Source organism: Osmia bicornis, chromosome 10 (genome assembly GCF_907164935.1).
Source record: "Osmia bicornis bicornis chromosome 10, iOsmBic2.1, whole genome shotgun sequence".
Taxonomy (NCBI): domain Eukaryota; kingdom Metazoa; phylum Arthropoda; class Insecta; order Hymenoptera; family Megachilidae; genus Osmia; species Osmia bicornis.
Window position 1 is genome coordinate 2,286,688 of NC_060225.1, and position 23,817 is coordinate 2,310,504.

Consider the following 23,817-nt stretch of genomic DNA (forward strand, 5'->3'; position numbering starts at 1 on the left):
CCAATCGCTACAAACTTTTAACTACATCATCTTCATGCTCCCCAGAAAGTTTAGCAATAATAAAATCTACCGATTTTTCATTAAAATGTTATTTTGCTATTAAAAAAGTGATTTATGATATGTGAATCCCCATCGCGCATGCGCTCTCGCCGCCTGCAGGCGCGCATGCGCTTTTGCACCGCTGGAGTATACTTTGAGAATCATCCACTAGATGGCGAGCGGTATTCCATAATTGTGGCGTCGCGTCGTCGCCTGCGCGTTTCCGCTTCCTGCGCTCATTTTCAAATTGTTTAATTAACATTTATTCAGTTGTCCTGAATTGTTTTTGTTCTTCATCCGCCGGCATCGAAACACAACGTTTTTAATCCGAGCTGTGTAAATTTTCAGGATCGCAATCCTTGTTGAATTTACTCCCGTGAGATTTTCTTAAAGTGCATTTTGAGTTACCTTGAACATAAGTGTTACAATTGTAAAGTTCCAAGTTTATTTGTGTTTCGCGTTTGCACACCTTCATCTTGTAGATTGATTTATAATTTGTGATTATTGTTTGTTATACTTTTGTGTTATTAAAACTCTTATAGTTTGGTTTAAATAAGTTTATCTGTTCTGAGTTAATCGTGAATAATTCGAAACCTATATTATATATGATGTGAGGTGAAGGAAACAGGAGCACGCCATTACCGACAGAGGGCATCATACCGAACTAGAGATCTACCTTACTATCACCCCACAACTGGTGACCCCGACGGTCGGTGCAGTAGACTGACCGACATTTCAACCTTAACTTTGACCGGATGCCGTTCGCGCGTTCGCCAACCAGGGTCTCGGACCACACAGCTTCCGGTAGCGATCATCCAATCGCCGGCCCGTCCAGGATGGAAAAGACGGAATCAATTGCAACAACAGCAGCAGGAGAAGTCAATGCTGTGGCGAGAGTCAAGCTGCCATCTTTTTGGAAAGAGAATCCGCTCTTATGGTTCTCTCAGGTTGACGCTGCTTTTGTTCTATCAAAAATCGTATCGGACGACATTAAATTCCGAAACGTCGTGCTCAACCTGGATCCAACTGTGTTACCTTTCGTCGCTGACATTATTGCCAACCCTCCAGAGCATGGCAAGTATGATTGTCTGGACCTATTCGAGGGTGTCGTCTGCTCTCCCTAACGGGTCGAGAGACTCGAAAGGGGGTAGTTGTGGCGACCTCTGCTGATGGTCGACCGTCTCGCCGAAGCGTACACTTCCGATAAATTTACCGCGACATCTACTTCCGGGAAAAGCGTTGTTTTCCCGTTCCGGATGGAAGTTTTTCCATTCTCGTGGGGACGTTTGAAGCGGTAGCTTTGTGTTTGAGAAACTTTGTATTCCGTGCGTGGGTGTTCTCATCTGAGAATTGAAATGCGTTGTTGAGCGATCGAAGCCGTGTCAAGTGCATTAGGACCAGTTAAATGTACAGCGTAGTTACAAATTTATAATAATTGACAATTAATAAAATCCTATATGAAAAACGGTGGTGAGCTTGTTTTCCATCAATTGATAAAGTAAGAATCCTAACTCTTAAGGAATCACTTATTCCTACAGTGCCTCGAGAACGAGCGCCATCTGCTCTATCCTAATATAAAAAAGTGAAACACTTCGTACTAGAACAGTCTAATACGCGTTGACGGTAACAGAAGATTGCTTCGGTACCCAGGATTGTACCCCTTTGCTTACAGCCTTCAGCTCAGCGTTGCCATATCTCAGTAGACAAAGAAAGAGAATACACGCAACGAGATAAAATAAGATAGATACATGTCAAAGGTATGCCGCAAGATATCTTACTTTGTCGAGCTATGTTCGAGTTAATTCCTGGAAAAAAATGTTATCCTGCAAACGAGAATTCAACTGCTGGCTCCTAATAAAGTATTACGATTGAGCATATGCTATAGTGTGTTCACTTGCCAATACTGAAATATTACGGCATAGTAATGAATTAAAGTGAAACACCGTACATGTCATATAAAAAAATGTTATAATGTGATCATCTGATATACTATCATCAAATGGTTTCAACAATTTTTTAATATGTTCTGAATCACTTTTTCCTTATACATAATTTACGGACAGTTCTAGAAATTGAATAAAAATATTATCAATGTAAAAAAATGAATGTCTACAGAGGGGTTTGAACCTGGTACAAAACCGTTAAACTGCCTTAGCACTCTGATACATTGCCTCAGGACTACTAACACTATCGAAAATATGTACTTACTTTAATTTCCTTAATTTCTATGCTCGTTTGTTGCATTTACAAATATTAAAGATTGCATAAAACACTTATTTGATAAAGAATGAAATTTTTGTATATATGTATGTATTCTTATATCTTTTGTTAAAGACGTACGGATATAATATAAAATTTACATATTAACAAAGAAAAATTCTCCTTCCTTTTGTTTAAATACTTCACAAATGAATAATTATCAAGCTTTCATTTTTTTAAGAGGTTACACACTAATTAAAAATAAAATTGTCTCCGTGGGATTCGAACTCGACCTTCTGGTTGTGACTGCTGCATTCATCGTCACATTGCTCGGCTCGGGACTCGCGTCAGAATACGTGAATTGACGGTGGAAAGCACCGAAGCGATAGCGCACACGGATGGAAGCAGATATATGCTTGTGTGTGAAGTGCGAATACTAGTTGCAATACATATGGAAACAGATATGGCAACATTGCAGTCATACTATATGTGCGTGCGTCTCTTCACCTTACCGTAATCGATAAGGTAGTTGTACCAGTGAGGTATGGTAACAGAAGAACTGCCAAAACAGGCACGACTGTTATACCGACTGTGGAAACCTCTCTTCATACTGGGGCGTGCTCGCCCCAGAAATGGCCACCCTTCGGTAACAAAGGCATGTCCAGTCTTCTACTATCTATAGTCACTGGTGGTTGTAACGAACAAAGACGGACGCCACATAGAAAAAACACATTCATCACTGATCCACACACTATTGTGCAGATCCGTCCAAAATATCGGATCGTAATAAAAATGTTTCCGAAACAACGCGTAACACGGTTTGTTACCACTGCATACGACCATCAACACTATATAAATTCAACGTCGAATTTTATATCATTCTACTAAAATTCTTTATTAATTAAATTATTATTATAACTATTAAAATTTATTATTACTGTGTCTATTCTTCAACACACTAGCGAGCATGGTAAGATTTCTTTGGAAAATAGCAATGCCCTGGGCTGTAAAAATTGCATTTGTTTTTTAAATTACTTTAAATATTAATATAATGGAATAATAGTATTCAAGAATGGAAGGAAAATAAATATCAACATTTTTTTTAAATTTAATTTATTTATTAACCTGTACTCGTCTATGTACAAGACTGCGCCTGCTAAACAATCCTTTCTATGATACAAGACAGAGGTCCATTTATTAATAAAATTGCATTTCATCACCAAACTCACTCGATACATTGCAATCAATTTTTTTAATCGCAACCGATTAAAAAAAAAGAGACAAAATAATAAAAGGGAAATCCTAGACTACTACTATATACAAAAATAATAATTGATCAATTATAGTTCGACTGATTATTGATCAATCAATTCACAAAAAATATACAATTGTTAATACAATTTATCACTCATATTCAAGTTTCTAATCGAAATATTCCTGCTCGACATAATATAAATATAAACATCAAAACAAATGTTTATTATGGCATTATTAAATATTTACAAACAGTCTATCAGATTAAAAACTAGTCAGGAAATAAAAATATCCCTTTTCGATCAATGATCAATCAATAATCACTCATTGATCAATTAACGAATAATTAATTAATTTTCAGTACTAACTGTGAGGTCTCTTGCAAAAGACTAACAATAGTACCACAATTAACTAATTACTCTACAACATGATTGATCAATTAATGATGAATTTCTTAAACTCATTAAAAGAAAAGAACACAATTGAAAGCACCCTAAAACTTCTGTCCTTAAAAATTGTGCTTCGACTTACAAAATTCACTGCGATTTTTATTAAACTTTTTTTCTTTACTATTTTGAGTTGATTATATGTTCTTACACAATCTTTATCACTTCTTTATGAAGTGACCTTTATCACGGTTGACTAAATGTGTAGTCATTTTTACGTGCATTATTAACGTTGCTTTTTTTTTTGTAGTTTTTCTACCATCGTTTTTGGGCATTTTGGCGCGCAAATTAAAAACCAACTAAGTATCAAAATGATAAAACAAGTTTAAAGCTAACTAATTTTGTTCCATGTATGAATTATTAATATTTGCGGCTTTCAGAAATTAAATTTGTTAAGTAATAAAATATAATGCATGCCAAAGAACAAGTGAATGAAATGTTTTCACAAAAAGAACTTAATTATCAAAAAATAATAAAAATGCCAATATCATTTATAAAAATCGCATTAAATAAAATGTAGCATTTCATAATCACATGGCTGAAACATTCTACCTAGTTTTAAGTATGAATTACAACATTATGTTATTTTCTACACAATACAAATTAATTTATATGGTACACTTTCCTATTCCCATTTGATTTTTACGTATGTATAAACTAATAACTTGAAATTATTTATTATCACGCACCTAGATTGACTTTCATTTAACCATGAATACTAAAAATAACCATTTACAAATTCATTGTTCAACTAAATCATTCTAAAGGATATTTTTTCTGTTTTTTTTTTCAAATATACTTGCAACAAACAATTACCAAAAAAAAAGGTATCCACAGTGAAATAGCTGTCGTGTAAAATTAAAATTAACAAACATGTTGTTCACGTTTTCTATAACTGTAGATCGTCGGAGCGTTGAAAAAATAAACGTTTAAAAAATTATAACTATCAAGTTATATAAGTAAATATAATACTGTATGCTTTGGAATAAACTAGGTCGATTTTCTTACTACAAATAATATTTTTCATATGTAAGTAGCACAGATTTAAAAAATATGCATTTATAAGTTTATACTTTATAATAAAAGTAGTATTTGAAACATTATCTGGTATATGTATAGAAAAATACACTGAACTTTAAAAAGAAAATAAAAGGAAAAGAAACAGTTAACAATATTAAAGGAATGTTTACTATTATGAAATAGTACTGATCATTTATACTGATACTATTTGTATGTAAAGATGGCAAAGGAGTTAATATTATCAATTAGGCCGAGGATGATGTAACTTATTGGAAGAATAACATTAAATGATTGAAATTTTATATGCAATATTATATCCCTGTAATGAACACCCGCAGTATACCTAAATAAAGGTATCATAAAAGAGCTGCGTATTTGATCTGCTTACAATTTAATAAATATTGTAATTCGACTAAATTATGATTAGAATCATAATATGAAGATAATAAATGACTTACTGTTTTTTAATGCATTTTGGTTTACATTTTTGATTATACTTGAAAATGTAATCTATTTTCCTTTCACCTTATATTTATAGGTTAAAATTTATGTATAAAATTGAAAAATTACAAAAGAAATTCATTTATAATATTCGTTAAATAATTATTCGTTAAGCAAATTGAACAAAAAATATGAAATTGTCCATTTTACCACCGCTCCGACAATCTTCCATTACCTTCAATTAAAACTTTATCCGAAGTTCTCATAAATTACTTAACGCACAATAAACAATGCTTTCAAAGTAATCCACCCTTTCGTCCAAATAGAAACGAGCTAATAGTTCCCAAAGCTGATTGCGCAGGAGATTCTTTTGTAACTGTGACAGGAACTGCGGGTGTAACCTGTCCGAGATCAGGTCTTGTGGCCCTAGCACCAGTTCTCCTTTGTCGGTTTGATTCTCTGTTTGGTATAGACTCGTCTTGTTTCTTTCCAATCAATTTTCGTTTCATTGACGACGAATCACTTGAAGTGGAAGAAGGTGAAAGTTTCTCTTGACTTCCACTCGAGGACATAGAGTTTTTCAGGAAGGTTAATTGAGCCATAGGACTTTCCATGGTACGCCTGGTATACAGAGAACCTTGAAGTGCTAATGGAGAGATGGAGGAACCAACTGTTGTAGCCATTATCGTATCAATACCAATTCTCTCAAGCTTTTCTACTAAACGGATACTGGTAAGTGCTTTTTTATCGGACCTGGAGATCACCGTTCGCTTCCTTTGTACGTGCTGAAAGATATAATTTGTATTAAAATAAACTAACATTTATGGAGAAACATACATTCACATATAAAGCATACATTTGAAGTTAGCAAATAGTGTTTAATTTTGAAAATCTAAATTCTTATTTTTAAATTTAATAAATTGAATAAATAGTGTACATGTACTGATTAGCGTTGATATATTTACTTCTTGTTTTATAACATTTTTTTATAGTTTCTATTTCAGATCTTGTCCAATTTAAAATTCATATATAATTATTAATTAAATAAAAGATTTTATAACAGATGTGTTTATATAAAATCAACGTATTGCTTAAAGGGAAGGGCATTTTCTGTGGTATATGGAAAATAAGCCAATTTCATATTCCTTTTTCTCAGAATCTACAGCAGCTATCAACTTCAAATTTTTAGAGCATCCAGTATCATACTATATATGTGCTTTAGCTAAAGAGAATGTTGAAATACTGAATAGAAAAAATTATATGAGCTTATCAAATTATGGACTTTTTGGTACTCTTACCTTCAACCTAGAAGATGCTGCCAATCTAGCTTTAGATAGAATTTCAAAAAAATCTTTGGCTAAAATATGTGTTACCCTTAGTACTAAAGACATACAAAATTTCAACTCGATCGGTCGAATGGTTACAGAGAAAGAGAAAAAGAAACATGAACGCCGAAAAACGTGATTTTACAGAGGAAGCATTTTTCTAAAATCTTTGCGAGCATTTTCAGCCCATTCATAGCACCCGAAAAATTGCTTTAATTATAGATTCTGCCTTCAGATATTATCTATTATCCAATAAAAAAATTGTTTAAAAATCGATTTTGTGACAACAAAGAGTGTCCACTTCTCTAACTATGGCATATATTATAAAAATATCTTTGCATACCTCTGGCTCTGCACCAAATGTCCTCTTCAATAATTCTGCTCCGCTGGATAACAATCCCAAAGAAAGTCCACTGTCTCGAATTGGTGAACTAGATCGGCTTTCTGGAGGACTAGCATCAGGACTATTGCAAGGTGTCGCAGTAGGCGTAAAATTTCTTTCTTCACTTGGCGTTCTCACAGAAGAAGGTGTCACTGCTTTTATGCCTATTTTAATAACATAAAAGTTTAATTATTGTAACTGATTTTAAAAATGAATATGATATATGATGATTCATGTATTTATAAATTTATTCAATAAATACCTCGTTCGTTTAACATTTTCGCAAGTCCAAGGGTCGTTGAAAATGTCGAAGTTGAGTTCCTCCTACTTAAAGTTCGTGGAGTACTCATTCCAGAATTTAAAGCACTACTCGGTGCAGTTGCAACTCTACTTCCTACAATACTTGGAGTTACACTGGTGTGATCATCGGGATGAAGTACAGTACTATTAGTAAATGTATATATGGAACCGGTATCTTGAAACAGTTTTCCAGGGTTTGTGTATTCTTCATCTTCTTCAAGGTCGCTTAAAGTGAAAGTGACAAGGCCTAAGTCTTCCAAGCCGCGTCCTCCACGTGTTTTCACTCCTGGACGTTCTTCCAAAAGGCCACCTTAAAAATACAACAGTAATATTTTAAATAAAAAAATAATAGAATTAATAATAAAAGAAATATCACTAAACTGACATTTCTTGAATATTTAACAAAATTCTGTAAAATATCTTAATATAAAATTACCTAAAGTTGGCGTGGCCAATTGAGACCAATGATGTAACGTCTGCGAGCCTTCAATAGGTTTAACTATTTGCAATTTCTCAGGAATTCTCCAAGAATTTCCACTGTAACCACTTAAGTTTCCACTGCTTCCCGTGGACATAATACTATCAGGAGTTCTGCAACCTAGCGGTACGAAAGTCGAGGGTGAATGAGCTCCAGCATCATAATCGTAACTGTATCCTGTACCGGTGCTAAGACAAGCACGCCTTGTGAGAACTTCTGCAGGTGTCAATCTACGAAGAGCTGCCTCCAGGTCCGCCGCTCCTGGAGCCCCAGGTACTCCAGTTTTTTGTGGACCACTACAAGTTTCCAAAAAAGAAGATTTAGTTTATAATTTAATACTTTAGGAGTTAAAAGAGAAATACTTATGAAGGATTGAAATATCAAAAATTCATATTTTACTTATGATAATAATAATAATAAAAATATAAAACTTACGGATATTCCTCAGAATCTGTGATAAGGGAGCCTTCTGAATCACTTTGTCCAGTGGAGTCTAAACTAGGATACATAGAACCCAGAGGTCGAATTTGTCCACAACTCATCCGTGGCCCGGTAGAGCCACTTGACAACGTTGACGTAGTCATAGAACCTATTCTTGGGAACTGGTTGTTATCAGCTGCATAAGAATTTCTTGAAGCGCTCCTGACCGTTTCGAAAACCTTCTTGTAAGTTGGTCTACGGCATGTAAAAAAGGTTGATTAAAATAAAATACAGAACAGAGAATATGTTTCTTATAAAAGCAAGTGTACTATTGCAAATCTAAATAGTGATAATGTCAAATTATAAACATTAAGAATGACAAAATTTGTAAAACATTTAGAATTCATTAAATAAATTTCCTACAATTTATTTTAATCTTTATGTATTATAATCTGAAAATGCGTAAGCAAATCAAAATCTATTTTGAATCATTTGAATCAAAGATATTAAAGAATATAATACTAGTAGCAACCAATAATAAATTTAAAAGACGCAGTACTGCGGCAAAAAGTGCAATGTAGTAATAGTTATAAAAATAAAGTACACAGTTGCTATTTGCAAACCTTAAGTAACTACTACATATATTAGTCATCATAAAGATAAGAAGAAAAAGCATAACGCATATTAGGATTTTTAAAATATAAAACATAAAATCATGATTATATTTCTTGCTTTTCATATAAATGAAAGATGAAGAAAAAACGTACATCCTATCAGTACTGATTCCAGAATCTAAGCTGAGCTCGGAATAAAGAGACGACTCTAACTCTGAAGCAATAGAATCTGGTTGCGGAGCAGCACCCATTGAAGGGAATAAAGATCCTCCTCTGACTGTTGGCATTCCTCTCTTTCGTTGTTTTCGAAGTTGTTCTTGGGTTTCAGCTAATAAATTCACCACCTTATAAAACAAATAATTTTAATAAGATTATTTCTCTCTGTTAAGCTCATCATTCCAATGAGAATGAAATTATTAAAATTACTACATTCATACTAATAATTTGTTTAGTTTTGATCATTTGCTGTTTATAAAAAAATTCTACGCCACAAGGAGAAGAAGAAATGAAGTAAAAGCAATCTAATAATTTCTATTAGCTTGAAGACACACCTCTGCGTATCGATCCTTGAATTCGGCCAGCTCACTCGCAAGGGTGTTTTGATTATCTCTGGTGATAAGTAGAGTAGTTCCCATTTCATCATGTTCAGCAATTAATTGTGCCAGTCTCAATTCAGCTTCAGCTAATTTTGCAGTCAAACTAACAATCTGTTCATGCTGTAATCTATTCTCTTCTTTCTGCCTATCAAGTTCATCTGCTATTCCATCTACTTCCATGTTTGCACTTGCTGTAAATAAAATATATATTTTAGTTATATAACAAACATTACCTAATTTGCTAATATAAAGAATCATAAACTGTGATTCGATTTATAATAAAAGTTCACATTCAACTCTTATGCATCATTTTTAATTTTTAATAATAGAGCCAGGTTTATTGAATTGGAACTTAAAATAGAATAATATATTAATCCATTATCATTTATAATGATATTTAAAAAATAGTAGCTTAAATTACTTTTCTTGAATTATGTTAGTGTAATATCTATTATTTATTTTCCTTCCTTCTAATTGAAATTTTTATATAATATACGAAGAAAGATAATAAATGAATGATAAATACAAATAATGTCATAGTCTAATGGACATCACATGTATTATACTGCTATAATGATTCATCATTTCTGGTTTTGAATATTGTATAGTGCTTAACAAAATTATATTTTCATCTTCTTTCTTTTAATAAAATAAGTATCTACAAACATTTAATTCTTTCAAAAAGCAAGTCAGTGAAAACTGGACTTGATATTATTAGAAATACATGATTAATTTAAGTTATGATAAACACTTCTTTTGATCTATATGTATAGTGTTTATACTTGTTTTAGACAGACTAACCGAGTTGAGCTGCGATATCTTTGACAAGTTTAGCTTCCTGTTCCTCCGAATGATCAGCATCTTGCATCAGCCTAGCAAATTCAGTTCTCAATTGTTTGTTTTCATCTTCGAGGGAACTGATCTTTTTCTGCATCATGTCCAAATTAATGCCACGTATTCCGGTGGGCGTGCTGGCTTCGGAGCTTGTTTCTTCTGCATCATTGGTAAGTATTTGAATTAGTTCTGTCTTCTTTGAAAGTTCATGCGTGAGTTGAGTGATTCTTTCATTGGCTTCCTTTAACTCGGACTCTAAACTGGTGACCGTGGTTTCAAGTTTCTGGTTGTGCGATAAAAGTTCTTTACCGATACGTGCAGTCAGCTCCAAGTCCTTCTCTTTCTAAAAATTAAAATAGGTGCATTGTTTAATTACAAAGACTAAAGTGAAAGTAATAATTATTATAGAAAATGACAATTTTCTTGTTTGTTTTCATTCTTTACTCCAACTTTATGTTGAAAGAGTTTGAAATTGCCGCGCTGTTAATGCAACTAGAGGTCAATACCTTGGGGGGGCCTTACTTCCGCTTTGTAACTGACTCTATAGTTGGAACTAATTTGTATTACACTCCTTGCATTTTATATTAACACGTTGAATGACGTGAGCAGCATCGCAAATTACGTGTACTTGAATAATTGAAGGAAAACAATAGAATAATATGTATTTGTCAAATAATATATTATAAAATTCATGAGTACAACATTTGATAGTAATACATATACATATGTATAATACAATTTCATACAAATCTCAATTGTAATTTAACTATTCAAATTTCAAATTGGAACTAAATAAAAATCATTAGATTTCCTATTAAATATTCTATACAGTTACTGTGAAATATTATGTGGTTGGTAATCACAATAGTTTCTAATAACAACATTTAATCGATCGTTTAGATACAGCAATGTAATTAATTTGCAAGTGGGATTTTCCGTGAAAATATACATTGACGTCGTTAACACGTTCTATGTCGTGTGAAATTTAAAGCGAATGATTAAACATGAAATAAATAGAAATCTTTTAATTTTTCTAGAGAAAATCTAACCGGATATTTAATAAATAAATATTAATAATATGAACCTTCATTCTATAGAGCAATACATGAATATTAATTAAAACATTGTTATATAAAAATTCCTTTCCTTTAATTTAAAAAATCAATTAATCATCCTAATAATAAATAAAAATCTTGTAATTCCAATAGAGAAAATTTAACCAAATATTTAATAATTAAATATTACTAATATAAATATTTATGTTTTGTAATTTGATTTTATAATTTAATGTTTATGGCCTACTAAATTGTTTTGAACTCATTATTATATAAACAAATAACAGTAGCTTTTTATTTAATCCTTTTCACCGGTAGAAAAAGAGCCCTATACTTTATAATAGGTCTCTGGAGGACCACCACTTGCATATAAATGTTTATGCGGGAAAATTTGAATTAATATTGTTATTCGTACTTTTCAGTTATATACTAAATTTTATAACATTTAATAATTAAAAGTTGTATTATTATTTTTTTAATTACTGTTAATATTAATGTTGTCATAATTAATATTTTAAGACATAAAAATTAACAAAAAAAATGTCGTTTATCAATTAAGAAAAATTTGGGCTGAAAGGGGATAACAGTAATTGATGGAAAACATGATATTTTTGAAAATCACAATATGCTCCAAACTTTTGAGTAACAGTGTACAAACATTTAGAAGCATTTTCCTGTAGAGACGTCAGTAGTGAAAGGGTTAAGAATGTGTCTTTGATAAATGTCACGAGACATCGCTGACCCATGTAACATGGAACGTGTTAGCAATATCAATCAAAACACATGGGACCTTATTTCGATGAAAAGAAGAAACTTTGAAATGATTTCTTTGATATGTTTATTTAATATCTTACGAGTATATCTTACGAATATCTTTTCATAGTATCTTCATGTTTCGACTTTGATCTCAAATCAGTGCAAGTCACCAGTTGGTATTTACATAACAAAAATAGCAAAAAGAGTAACAAAAAACTATTCTTATTAATGTAACAGCAATTGAAGATTTTAAATGCTTTGCTAATTTTAGTTACATTTTCTGAGATTGAGTATTGAAGAACACTGAATACTTAATTGAGTATTTAATAAATACTACTTAAATAGGTACATATAATAATAACAGATTACTATTTGTAAAAATGTTTGAAATACTAATAAAAACAGAAGTATTTCAATAAGAAAACCAGTCATTGAAGCAATACTGATGCTTTCAATTGAGGATGTTTCTGGGAAAGGGATCTATAGATGGATAGGCTCATTTTAGTAAATCATTTTTAACCAACTATCGCATATCTGTACTTTATAGCAGTAAGCTCTTTTTCAGAAACATCCTCAATTATTTTGAGCAATTTATAATTCTGAATGATATGATCCTATACTTTCAATCAATAACATGACAAGGTTAGCAAGTACAAGTGTCATTCATATTCTGCATAATATGGTTTACGATGGATGAAAGAAGTATTATAAAGTTAATTATATATTAATAGTCACATTTACCTCCTCTAGAAGCCTTGTAACTGCTTCTATGTCATTATAGGTCTTGGTCATTTGGCTCACCCGACTGCTACATAAAACTGAAATAAAAAACAACCATGTACATAATAATTCCAAAAAGAAATTATGATTTTATAATAATAAAATGCAACAAATAATATATATAAGTGATGAGCTCGTGTTCCATAATAATGAAGCAATAAATAATGAAAAGTGACAAATTTACAAGCAGCACAAATAGCAAATCTACAAAATAGATAGTCCTTCAAAGATTTAAATATGATTACATATATGTTAATTATTAAATAAGTATTCTTTGTATTAATAAATTAGAATTAATTGTATTAATTATTATTAGCTTATAACGATTGCCTAACATATTATCTTACAAGCTTTGTCTTATACAAACAGTTTTTGTTTAAATAATCACATGGATGTTATTACTTTTCTTCTGATCCAATCAATGGAAAATTTTTTAAATTTTAGGGAAAAATAATTCAGTTATTCTTTCTTTTAAAGTTCTGCGCCTCTTCAGGTTTCATTTCATTATTAAGACATACTCTTTTGGAAATTACAACTATTTCTTTTAATATCACAGTTATTATAATGATCTCTGTAACTACAATTTTATAAAGAATTATAAAATTTTTATCAACTGTGCTAAAATTTTGTATTTCTTAAACACTGGCAGATAACTATAAATTTTGTATTACATGATGTTGCAAATTTACAATATTATACAGCTCTTCTTAGAATAAATTTCCAAAATAGAAAAATATTTTTTATTATATAAATCTGTATTTTCTTCCAAAATAAAATAAAATCATGTATTTATTGATTGAATCAGAAAAAATATGAATATCAATAAATATTAAATAACTGATAATAATATTAGGTTTATTATAATAAATCAATAATACTAATACTATATAACATAAATTATTGTATTAATATGTAACAAATGTTGTGCACACTAACATCCATTGATTTAGACCTTTATTTTCAGTCTATTAGTAGATTCCTAATTGCATATGTATATTTAAAGATGCAAATGAATGAGAAATGGTTGGTATTATACAACGTTTACTTTAGCATATTTTGGTTCGTATGTTTTAAATATCTTGGCTGTTGAAGATGACTGCATTCAATATGAGAAACTAATAAGTTTATTTCCAGATGACTATTTTTACAACTTAACAAATACAGTGGTAACATAATATATTTGAATAAAATTTCATATAGTACAACCTGGGAATTTAATTTCTTAAAAAATGAAATTGAAAAAAGAACAAAAAAAAAAGACTTAAAAATTGATATATTACTTTATTACATAAATTACACATAAAAGTCTATAGCTATACCTTTATTTAATAAATATTTTTTAGCATGTTGATAAAAGGAATTATCATATCATTCAATCTTTGAAATTGTTCCTTAAATAAAAATTTAGTTTTTAAATACATCAATATTTAGCTATCAGTTACATAATACTTATAATAATTAATTTAATCATTATATGTATATTAATATTGAGTTATTAAATGGATTGTACAATATAACATCTAATACAAAATATATTAAAAATGATAAATGATTTGTAAACGTTACAATAATTATTTATTATTACCTAGATGACTCTTACATGTTTTTGATATATATTTACATTTTATTTAAATATATATCATCTGAAAAGTGTTTTGAAGTGATGTATGTATTATTGTATTTTAAGCATTTTTAGAAATTAAAAATATGAATCACATATACCTAAATCATTTATTTATTGGCCTCAGAATTTGTGTTTAAAGTACTGCTTAATAATATGGTTAGGTTAATTAGGAAATGTTTTGCTTTCTTAAAAGTGTACATACTAAAGATTTTACAGCAATCTTATTGCTGTAACATAGGAATGCATTTATGAATCATTTATTAGGCTGTGTTCAGGAAAGCAATAACTTTCATCTACTAAATTTTGTTGTGTATTAAACAGTGTAGTTTCACAGCTTTCAGAAAATCAGAACATACACCATATACATAAATAAAAGACTAAAAAGTTTCATATAAAATGTATTATAAATAAATATGTTATATGACTTACACATAATTACTTTTTATAAAATATATGCTTGATATTTTGCAAAATTAATAAAGAAATAGATATTTACAAATGACAAAACACCTTCAAACTTATTTTATAATAATATTTTGCAAGTATTACGCTAATTATAACAAAAATCAAAGCAATAATTTGTCTTCTGCATTATAGTGCTTCAAATAAAGAGAAAGCATGCATTAATCTGATTGTGATAATTAATTAGCAGTGCTTGCGTTTCAAGAACATACAAATTAAATGATAAAAATCAATATTAAATGAATAATAAATAACAAGGAAATTATTAAATTTGATTGATTAGAATTGAAATTTGTCATCAGAAGTTTTTAAAAGTAATATTGTTATGTTAAACGTAAGTCATAATTATATATTATGCTTAAAAATAATTGAAAATTAAATAATGTTCATTTATATAAAAATAAATAACACACATAAAGTAAGTATGTACCTAATGAATGAGTTTAAAAACTCCTTTTCTTTCTTAATAGTTTAATAAAATATTAAGTCACAAACAAAATACCTGAGAATTAACTTTATAAATTTTAATGAAAAATTCGTATTTGTTAACAACATATAAAATAAACAATACATACTTAATATATTGGGTATGGTAAGGATTCTTCACATTATATTTAATTCCATCATATAATTAAAGAAAGTAGAATAGTTTGAAAGATAGATGCCGTTAATTTTACACAAAGAATTTATTTACATTATACTGGAAAATTATAGAGTGTTATTCTTAATTTGTATTATAATAAGCTAGTATCCATGATCATTTACAACATACTAAATTGTTGGGAAAATGTATATAAAAATACCTATTTGTAAATAATAACATAATACACATGATATCCGTCGGTTTTATTAAACAATTAACCCTTGAACAGAGGAGCCTGGTTAATCTGTGCTCCGTACTTACAAAACAAATACAAGAATATTTGTAACCCAAAGTTAAATGTGTAATTTTAAAACGAAAATGTTTCATATGTTGGAAGAATAATTAAAAAAAAACAGTGTAAAATTTAGAAAATGAAAATAATGTGAAACATAAAATTAAATTAAAATTGTGATCCGCCGTCCGAGGATTAATAGAGAGACAACACCAGAGAGACCAAAAGTAATAAATTATTTACATATATAATAAAAATAAATGAGCCGGTATTTTAATTTAATTTAATTTAATTGTTTAAGGTCGCATACACCTCGTGGTTATTAGCGACCTCTGTTACATTTGTGGGTAATCAAAGTATTAGGTAGCTATAGCGAGTTGTAATTGATATCAAATTAAATGTATTATAAATAATTTATTTGTAATTTATAACTATAATAAATTGTAACTTTTTTTGTGTAAAGAAACATGAACTTTATTTTATTAACTGATATATAAAAAAAAATAACTACACTGTTTGATAATAATTTTGTTTTGTTTCTTTAGTGGAGTAGTGTTAACAGTATTACAAAGTATTTATAAATATCTCCATTCAATAATCATATTCGTCAAAACGTATCTTGAAACGTGATCTGATTATGAGTAAATACTTTAAATCCCTATTTCGGAAATCCTAAAAGTAATGTGAAATCTCGATCCCAAATACATTGTGAAATCCTTAAAATTTTGTTTTAAGAACCGGTTCTGATCCCGAGGAAAATTCCTGACCCGATTAGATGCAAGTAGATCCGATTAGATCCAACTGGAGTCGACATTCTTAGGTACAGGTACTAGGGCACACCTCTAGTATTTTTATAATATATCATATACAGAATGTACAGATTAATGCTATACATGATATACAATTCGTTTTCAATGATATAATTAAACAAAAAAAAATTATTAATACGTCGCCTATTAACTTCACATGTACAGAGTATTTTAGTAATTGTAATAATTATAATTAGGAGGCGGGTAATTCCTTTTGAAAAAATAAAACAATGTAGTTGTATGTGGTTATTTTTGAAAAAATTAAATTTGAAAATTCTTCAAAATATTGTATTTACAAAACAGTTTCTTGGAAAGTTAAAGAATTTTCACAGTAAAGTGAATTCAAATTAAATAATTTTAATAACAAAATTTAATAAATAAAGGTATTGAATATATAGAGATATATCATATCCACTTAGTGCTTGCTGCATTAATATGCAACAACGTACTCAAATGACAATCATTTTCAAGTACACTACAGGCTTTGTTTGCATTGTTCAAAAGTAAACTGAGTTGGAAAGCCAATTACTACTTCCACTATGTAGATAAACTTGGGACTGTGTATACCAAAGTGGCATGTACTGTACTTGTTCTACACGGCATAATGAACAAAAATTTGAAATGACTTTGGATGTACTAGAAATAAAATGTATTTTCAAAATATTCATTATCATTACATGTTGTCCATTCAAAACAAATCAATTGTAATTAATAATTCTTTTTTATTACCCTGTTACAAATATCTGCTTTAAAAATTAATCTTGATTAGTTTATATAATTATTTAATATTACGTAATAATGAAACACTTGTGCTGAATTTTTGAAGAAAATTTAAAATTCAATTATTCTTCTTTTCACCCTTTTTCATAAAATAATAATTTTTAATAATTTGATCTAATTTAATACACGCGACTAAAGCTAGGAAATATTTATGTTAACTAAAACAAATGATTAAAACGTTTTTAAAAGAAACGAAAAAGTAAGTACATATTTTCTTCTAAAATTTAACAAATATGTTCCACTGATTATATTAAAAGAAAATTAAATTGCATCAAACATTAAATAATTGTTGTAAATGATTAAAAACTGTATCCAGTCTTAACGAACATTCTGTACATTATGTTACTGTTTACAAATCTATTTTCGCAAATATTTATTTATCTACAAATAGGTATAAATTTTGAATTTATTTTCACGTTCTACGTAAATGTACGTTAAATTTTGTGAAAACTGTACATCTTTGAATGTTTTGAATAAAGATTCCTAACAGTGAAATTCCTAACGATAAAGATTCCTAAGACGACGAAAACCTTGAGACGAATCTAAAACTGAGAAGGGCCTTTGAAATCTTCGGCATCGTAAACTTTCACTAAATGACATTGCTCTTCCACCCTTTCACCGAGGGATATAAACGGACAAGGTCAAGAGCGAAAAACAGAGAAACAAATAGGAAAAAAATGAACCATGGATACAGCACGCAAATGAGTCACGAAAATTCCTTAGAACAGACTGAGACCACGTGCAGTTTCGCGATAACTACACGAACAGGTTCAATTCAATTTTTTCCGTTGAAATCAATTGTAATATGCTACTGAAAATTATTGGAGTATGTATATGAATATTATCAGTTTTTATGTTTTTCAATCGCGTTTTAGATTTGAATATTTTTCCATCCGCTTTATTGATTTAAAATGCTGTCAATAACGGTGCAAAATTACTGATAACGATAACGATTGTATCAATATTATTTCTGAAATAAATTTTCATTAACACATTGACTGTTACACACAAACAGCACTGAAAAGTTTTTTAAGTAGTATATTTATTTATAAAAAATTATATCTAATTTCAAGCGTACAAATTAATTCTGTGCTTTTTTTTTTTAATTAAAGATTTATTTTTATAAAGTTACAGTGATTTCAGTTACTGAAGTAATTTTTATTGTTATTATATTCTCCCGCCATTTTTAGATACACAGAAACGTGGGAAAATATTCAAATTTAAAATAGAAATAACAAGCTGTAATACTGAAAGCACCGAATCATTTTATACACCCAATATTTTTCACACCATTTCAAATACCTAATATTTTTAATTAGATAAGTAAAAGAATTCCTAATGTAATGAGTAATGATTTCCTTTGGAAAATCAAGTATCACCCAAATATGAATGGTATGACAGTTAATATGTATATTAAAAAAAAAAAACTAATAAATACAGCGATAAGAACAAATTAATTATAAGTTTCTTTTATTTTATTTTTTTAATATTGTTGGTGTTATAAAGCGGTGATTCTCAACCTTCTCATAAATGCGAACTATCGAAACCAAAATTCAAGAATTCTAGTACCACCAAGAAAAGTATTATGTCCTCTACATTCGCGATCAATTCAGGCTTCTCCAAGAAAGGTGGTGATTTCCTGGGTTCTCGCCCTTCCCATAGTTACCCCGGGGAAAATGACAATGTGAAGAAGGGAAACGTTGCAAACGTTTACGCGGGAAAATTTGAATCGATATTTCATATTTCTCAGTTATATACTACATTTTATAATGTTTAATAATTAACAATTACATTATTTTGTTTCTAAATTACTTTTAATATTAATATCATCAAAATTAAGATTTTGAGAATTTCTGTTTCTTCTATATCGCCATTTTCCCGTCGGAAGAAAAATCACTGCTGAATATTAACTGTTATTGAATCTTTTAATTATTTATCAAATTCGTTATCATTAAACAACACAATTTTGATTAATGAAGCTTGATATGAAAAGTATTTTGAAAACAAGACAGGCGCCTCGTGTTAAGAGAACCGCATTGTGGATAATATTTAAGTAAGCAGGCATATCTGATTTCACCAGATATTTTATGATAATGTTACGGAGACATTAAGTGAACTGAATGAAAAGTTCAGTGTAGACCATATGAGACCCACGCAGCGTTAAGTGCTATTTTAACATATACATGCGGGCTCAAGCAAATATGTACGTTATAAATATATCATTGATATTTTAATGTATGTAACATTAGGTGCATTCAACACTATCAACTTTTTTTCTATTGAGGCTTTAGTAGAATAATTTTAAATTGCAATAAATTTCCGTTTTTGCGTCTATGAATTACAGGGTGATCTAATAATAAAAAGTAAGTTGAAAATATAGAATAAAGTTTGTTTAGTCTCTCGTTATATTGCCACGGACTAGATAGTAGGAACGGAAAATTTTTCAAGTTTTAGAGCTCTTATTTGAAAAAGGATGAAAAGATAAAAGTGTATCATCCTTGTAGGCTAAAATAGAGTGTGTTCAAAAATCCATTTGGAGGTCACAAGGCTCCCATGGCAATATAATGAGAGTTTTATTTCTAAGAAAACTGAATTCGAACATTTTTTGAATTTACAAAACACTCATTTTATTTTCTGTATCAAAACAGAAATATGACATTAAAGCACTAATAAATATGATAAAAATAGTTAAGAAATATGTAAATCTATTATAGTAATAGAAGCATAATGTCATTTTTTCCTCACGTTTGCGTATGTAACAATTATATGCTTGAAGATAATTATAAAGATAACATTCTAAATACATATCTATCGTCTCTTCTGAAGTTATTTACCTTACATGAAATATTATAAACAATAAAAAAATATCACGTGTTTAACACTAGTATTTATATTTTTCATTTACACCTAACATATTGAATGCAAAGATCGTGTTGCATTACGAATTTTTTTTTTCTAAATTGCTTATTCTACTAATTAAATTTGAGTCCTAAATATTATTTGCAAAATCTGAGAAAAACACTAACAATTTATTAAAAAATATTTCATTACTATTTTTTCAAATTTCAAACCCATTATTGTGATGATAATGATATATTGGCAGTTAATATTATGATTTATTGTATTTAATGTATTTAAAAAATAATTCTTAAATAAAAGGATTTCATATATTGGAAAAATAATTGTTAGAGGAATAGTGTAAAATTTGAAAAATGAAAATATGAAATACAAAACTAAATTAAAACATAGGCTCTCTCTATGGTCCGCCGTCTGAGGTTAAAGACTGAAATCTGGACTGAAATTTCATATCAATCCTCGTACGGCTACTCAAGGGTCATTTTGACCCAACTACAGAAATAAAATAAGCAAAATATAGAAAGTTTACTTCTAAATCTCTAACAAACAATAAAATATTTAAATGTGAAAAATATATTTCAAATTTTCTATACAATCCAACTATCCAGCCCGTCCATTAATGATGTTTTAATTATTGATTAAAATAACTATAACCCAGAATTCCGTTTTCCAAGAATTAAAAACACAATTTTCCAATTATTTTGAGTAGCATATTAATCAGTTACATTATTCATGGAAAATAGAAAATTTCACAAAAACTGCGAAGATAAGAAAACTAAGAAAAATTTAAATAAAAGAAAATAAGCTCAAGCCATCTCAGTTGGTCCTGACAATTAGAAAATTACTGACAGGAAACGCAGGTGCATGCCGGTTCCGTCGGTGAAGTTGCCAACAGGAATATCGGTGTCTGTAATCCGGTGCAACCGGTACACCCCCAACAGCGTGCTGGTATTCTAGAGGAACTTGGACAATTTCCTCCAAGAAATCCTTCGTTTTCCGGTGAAACCTCATTCGAAGGTTTGATGTCTTCGTCGTACTCATAAGGATCATCTTCTTGGGGATCCTGTTGCTCCTGGTCGGAAGATTCTTCCGATTCCAGGAGCGTATTGTTCGAAATGGTTTTTTCTTCCTCCGCCAGGATCGGCCGGGAACCCAGGGAGGATTGGGAGAAACAGCTGACACGTTAGCTGTATTTATTGAATGATTGCTATTTCTTTCCAGGACCTTCTTTTTTCGGATAATTTAAACCAATTTCATGCTATGTTACTTTCCTCTTCGTTTTTGATTCTATAATAACAATTTGGTACCATAATCGATACTAATAATATTTTTCAAAATTGTTTGGTAAACTCGGGTCATTTTTATAACCCTTAACCCTTTCGCAATTATGGATGACTATGTTCGTCCAATACAAAGTGTTTATATTTCAAAATTTTATTACGGCTATTAGAAAGAAAAATAGCTATGTTAGAATATTTCTTACTGTAAATAAAATGTTTTGAACAAAATTATTTGATTTATGTTCGCAGCGAAAGGGTTGAAGTAGAGTAGTGCTTTGAAGAATGTTAATATCTTAACGGTTGGTATTACTTCTCAGTATTGTTCTATTATTGTTTATTTCCTTTGTATCTAATGCAGCAGTTACCAACTGCAATTTAGAAATTAGCAGTGATGTATCTAGGTAGGAGCCAGGTTGGTCCTACCATTCTATAAGATTTTGAAATTCCAGAATTACAAAATTACAAAATTTCAGAATTTAAATTTCTAGAATTTTTTAATTACAATTCTAAAGGACTTGACCCACTCCCCAAAAGATTCTAGTAATAGTAATCTCCAATAGTAATATTATGTAGTAAGTTAACGAAACCTCTGAGATACAATCCTATCAATAGACTCTCTTTACATATAAAAAGTAAATAAAAATTACGGAGGTCGTAGATTATATGAAGCTTGCAATTGCTAAAATTGTTAATAAGTTGCAGTTAATAATGAAGTTTTTTTTTAATTTGATATAGTCTATGCACTTATTACCTTTTTCATCTATCTTATCAAATCTCTTTAGAATAACTCATTTTTAGATTTTATTTAAGTATAAGTAAATAACTTGTTTTAAAATTCACTCACGTATGCATGTCCTATTTTTATTTTTAGTTTTTGAATCTTCTCTTAACTTTTATTACACTTGATTAAAAAAGTAAATATTTTCAAATTCTAACAAGAAAAATTATATTAAAAAATTGTCTATTAAATTAAATTGTATTTATTTGTTTCTATTAACATCTTTTTTTTATTTATCTCTTATTATTGGGATGTAAAACTATCTACTTGCTTTTTAATTAGTTTTAATGGGAATTAAGTTTTGAACCGATAAACCTCAATTTTCTAGAAGTAAATTTTTCAACAGATTATAATGGATTAATTCGTTCAATTCACACAGTTAAGTAAACATAACAAAAATGTTAAATGCAAACATCTCTTTTATTTTCTCAAAAGTCCGCACTATAATTTTGCGTAGTTATTACTTTTTGCGTCCCTATAATTATTATGCAAAGTTTGGACAAAATAGGTGTTCCGAAGGTCGTGCACTTTCCTTATTAATACAGCCACAAAATGCCAATTTTAATCAGAGCAATTATAATTAGTACAGGGTTAATACGCAATTTCTCGAGTGTTTATCAAGAGAAACAAAACACCTATTTACGTTCAATTTAAAATTTGCGCTGCTCAAGATGTTAAATATGATGATGTGAAAATAAAAATAATTTTTAAAGGTCCATACTAAAATCACTGCCTTTTGCTTATTACACTCTATTAAAATTATAAAAATCACAAGAACCAATACTTGGTTATTTTTAATTAATTTGTTTTCTTATTAAGAGTACTTTTTAAACCAAATTCGAAGAAAGATACCTTTGTTATAACAAAAAATTTGATGATGTCCAGGACTCTTTTTAGGAAAATTTTTTTTTTCATATATTAACCTATTTATATTTATAACTATAGTCTACACAATACCAAAGATTTAGTTTACAGTACAAATAAATAATAATAAAAATATTAAGCTATTTATACAGTATACAATATAATTTTCCAATTAGATTTTTATTATTTTTTCAGCTCTTCATTGCATTTTGTTACAAATATATTACTTCGAATAAAATATTATGAAATTTTTTTTCTGAAACACTGTTAACCCTCGGACGGCGGACCCTGGAGAGAGCCCCAATTTTAATTAAAATTATTCTTCCAATATATGAAACTCTCTCGTTTACAAATTATACACTTAACTTTAGGTTAATATCTTTGTATCTATTTTATAAGTTTAGCTTTCAATTGATCCAGGCTTCGCTGTTCAAGGGCTAAAAAAAAGAGTTTATTGCTATTTTCTTATCATTACGATCTGCAACAAAGGATTAGTATTATATCTGGAGATAAAAATGATAAGTATCTTGGAAAAGAGATATCTTGCTGA

The 23,817-nt window shown here is 29.4% G+C and overlaps 1 protein-coding gene across 6 annotated transcripts in view; it reads right to left on the reverse strand.

Annotated features, from left to right (window-relative positions):
• Positions 1–5,087: 5,087 nt before the first annotated feature.
• Positions 5,088–23,817, reverse strand: part of LOC114880614 (trafficking kinesin-binding protein milt) — a 57,490-nt gene continuing 38,760 nt past the window's right edge. For 5 of the 6 annotated variants that reach the window (XM_029196821.2, XM_029196823.2, XM_046287426.1 and 2 more), the window contains 9 exons: positions 12,901–12,977; positions 10,316–10,691; positions 9,470–9,705; positions 9,072–9,262; positions 8,320–8,559; positions 7,843–8,180; positions 7,369–7,716; positions 7,068–7,270; positions 5,088–6,184 (listed from right to left, as the gene is read on the reverse strand). In XM_029196821.2, the coding sequence (XP_029052654.2) occupies positions 5,696–6,184; positions 7,068–7,270; positions 7,369–7,716; positions 7,843–8,180; positions 8,320–8,559; positions 9,072–9,262; positions 9,470–9,705; positions 10,316–10,691; positions 12,901–12,977 (2,498 nt within the window). In that variant the 3' untranslated portion in view covers positions 5,088–5,695. Of the gene's footprint in view, positions 6,185–7,067; positions 7,271–7,368; positions 7,717–7,842; positions 8,181–8,319; positions 8,560–9,071; positions 9,263–9,469; positions 9,706–10,315; positions 10,692–12,900; positions 12,978–21,194; positions 21,503–23,817 lie in introns of those variants that run through there. The other variant, XM_029196825.2, reaches the window with a different exon arrangement.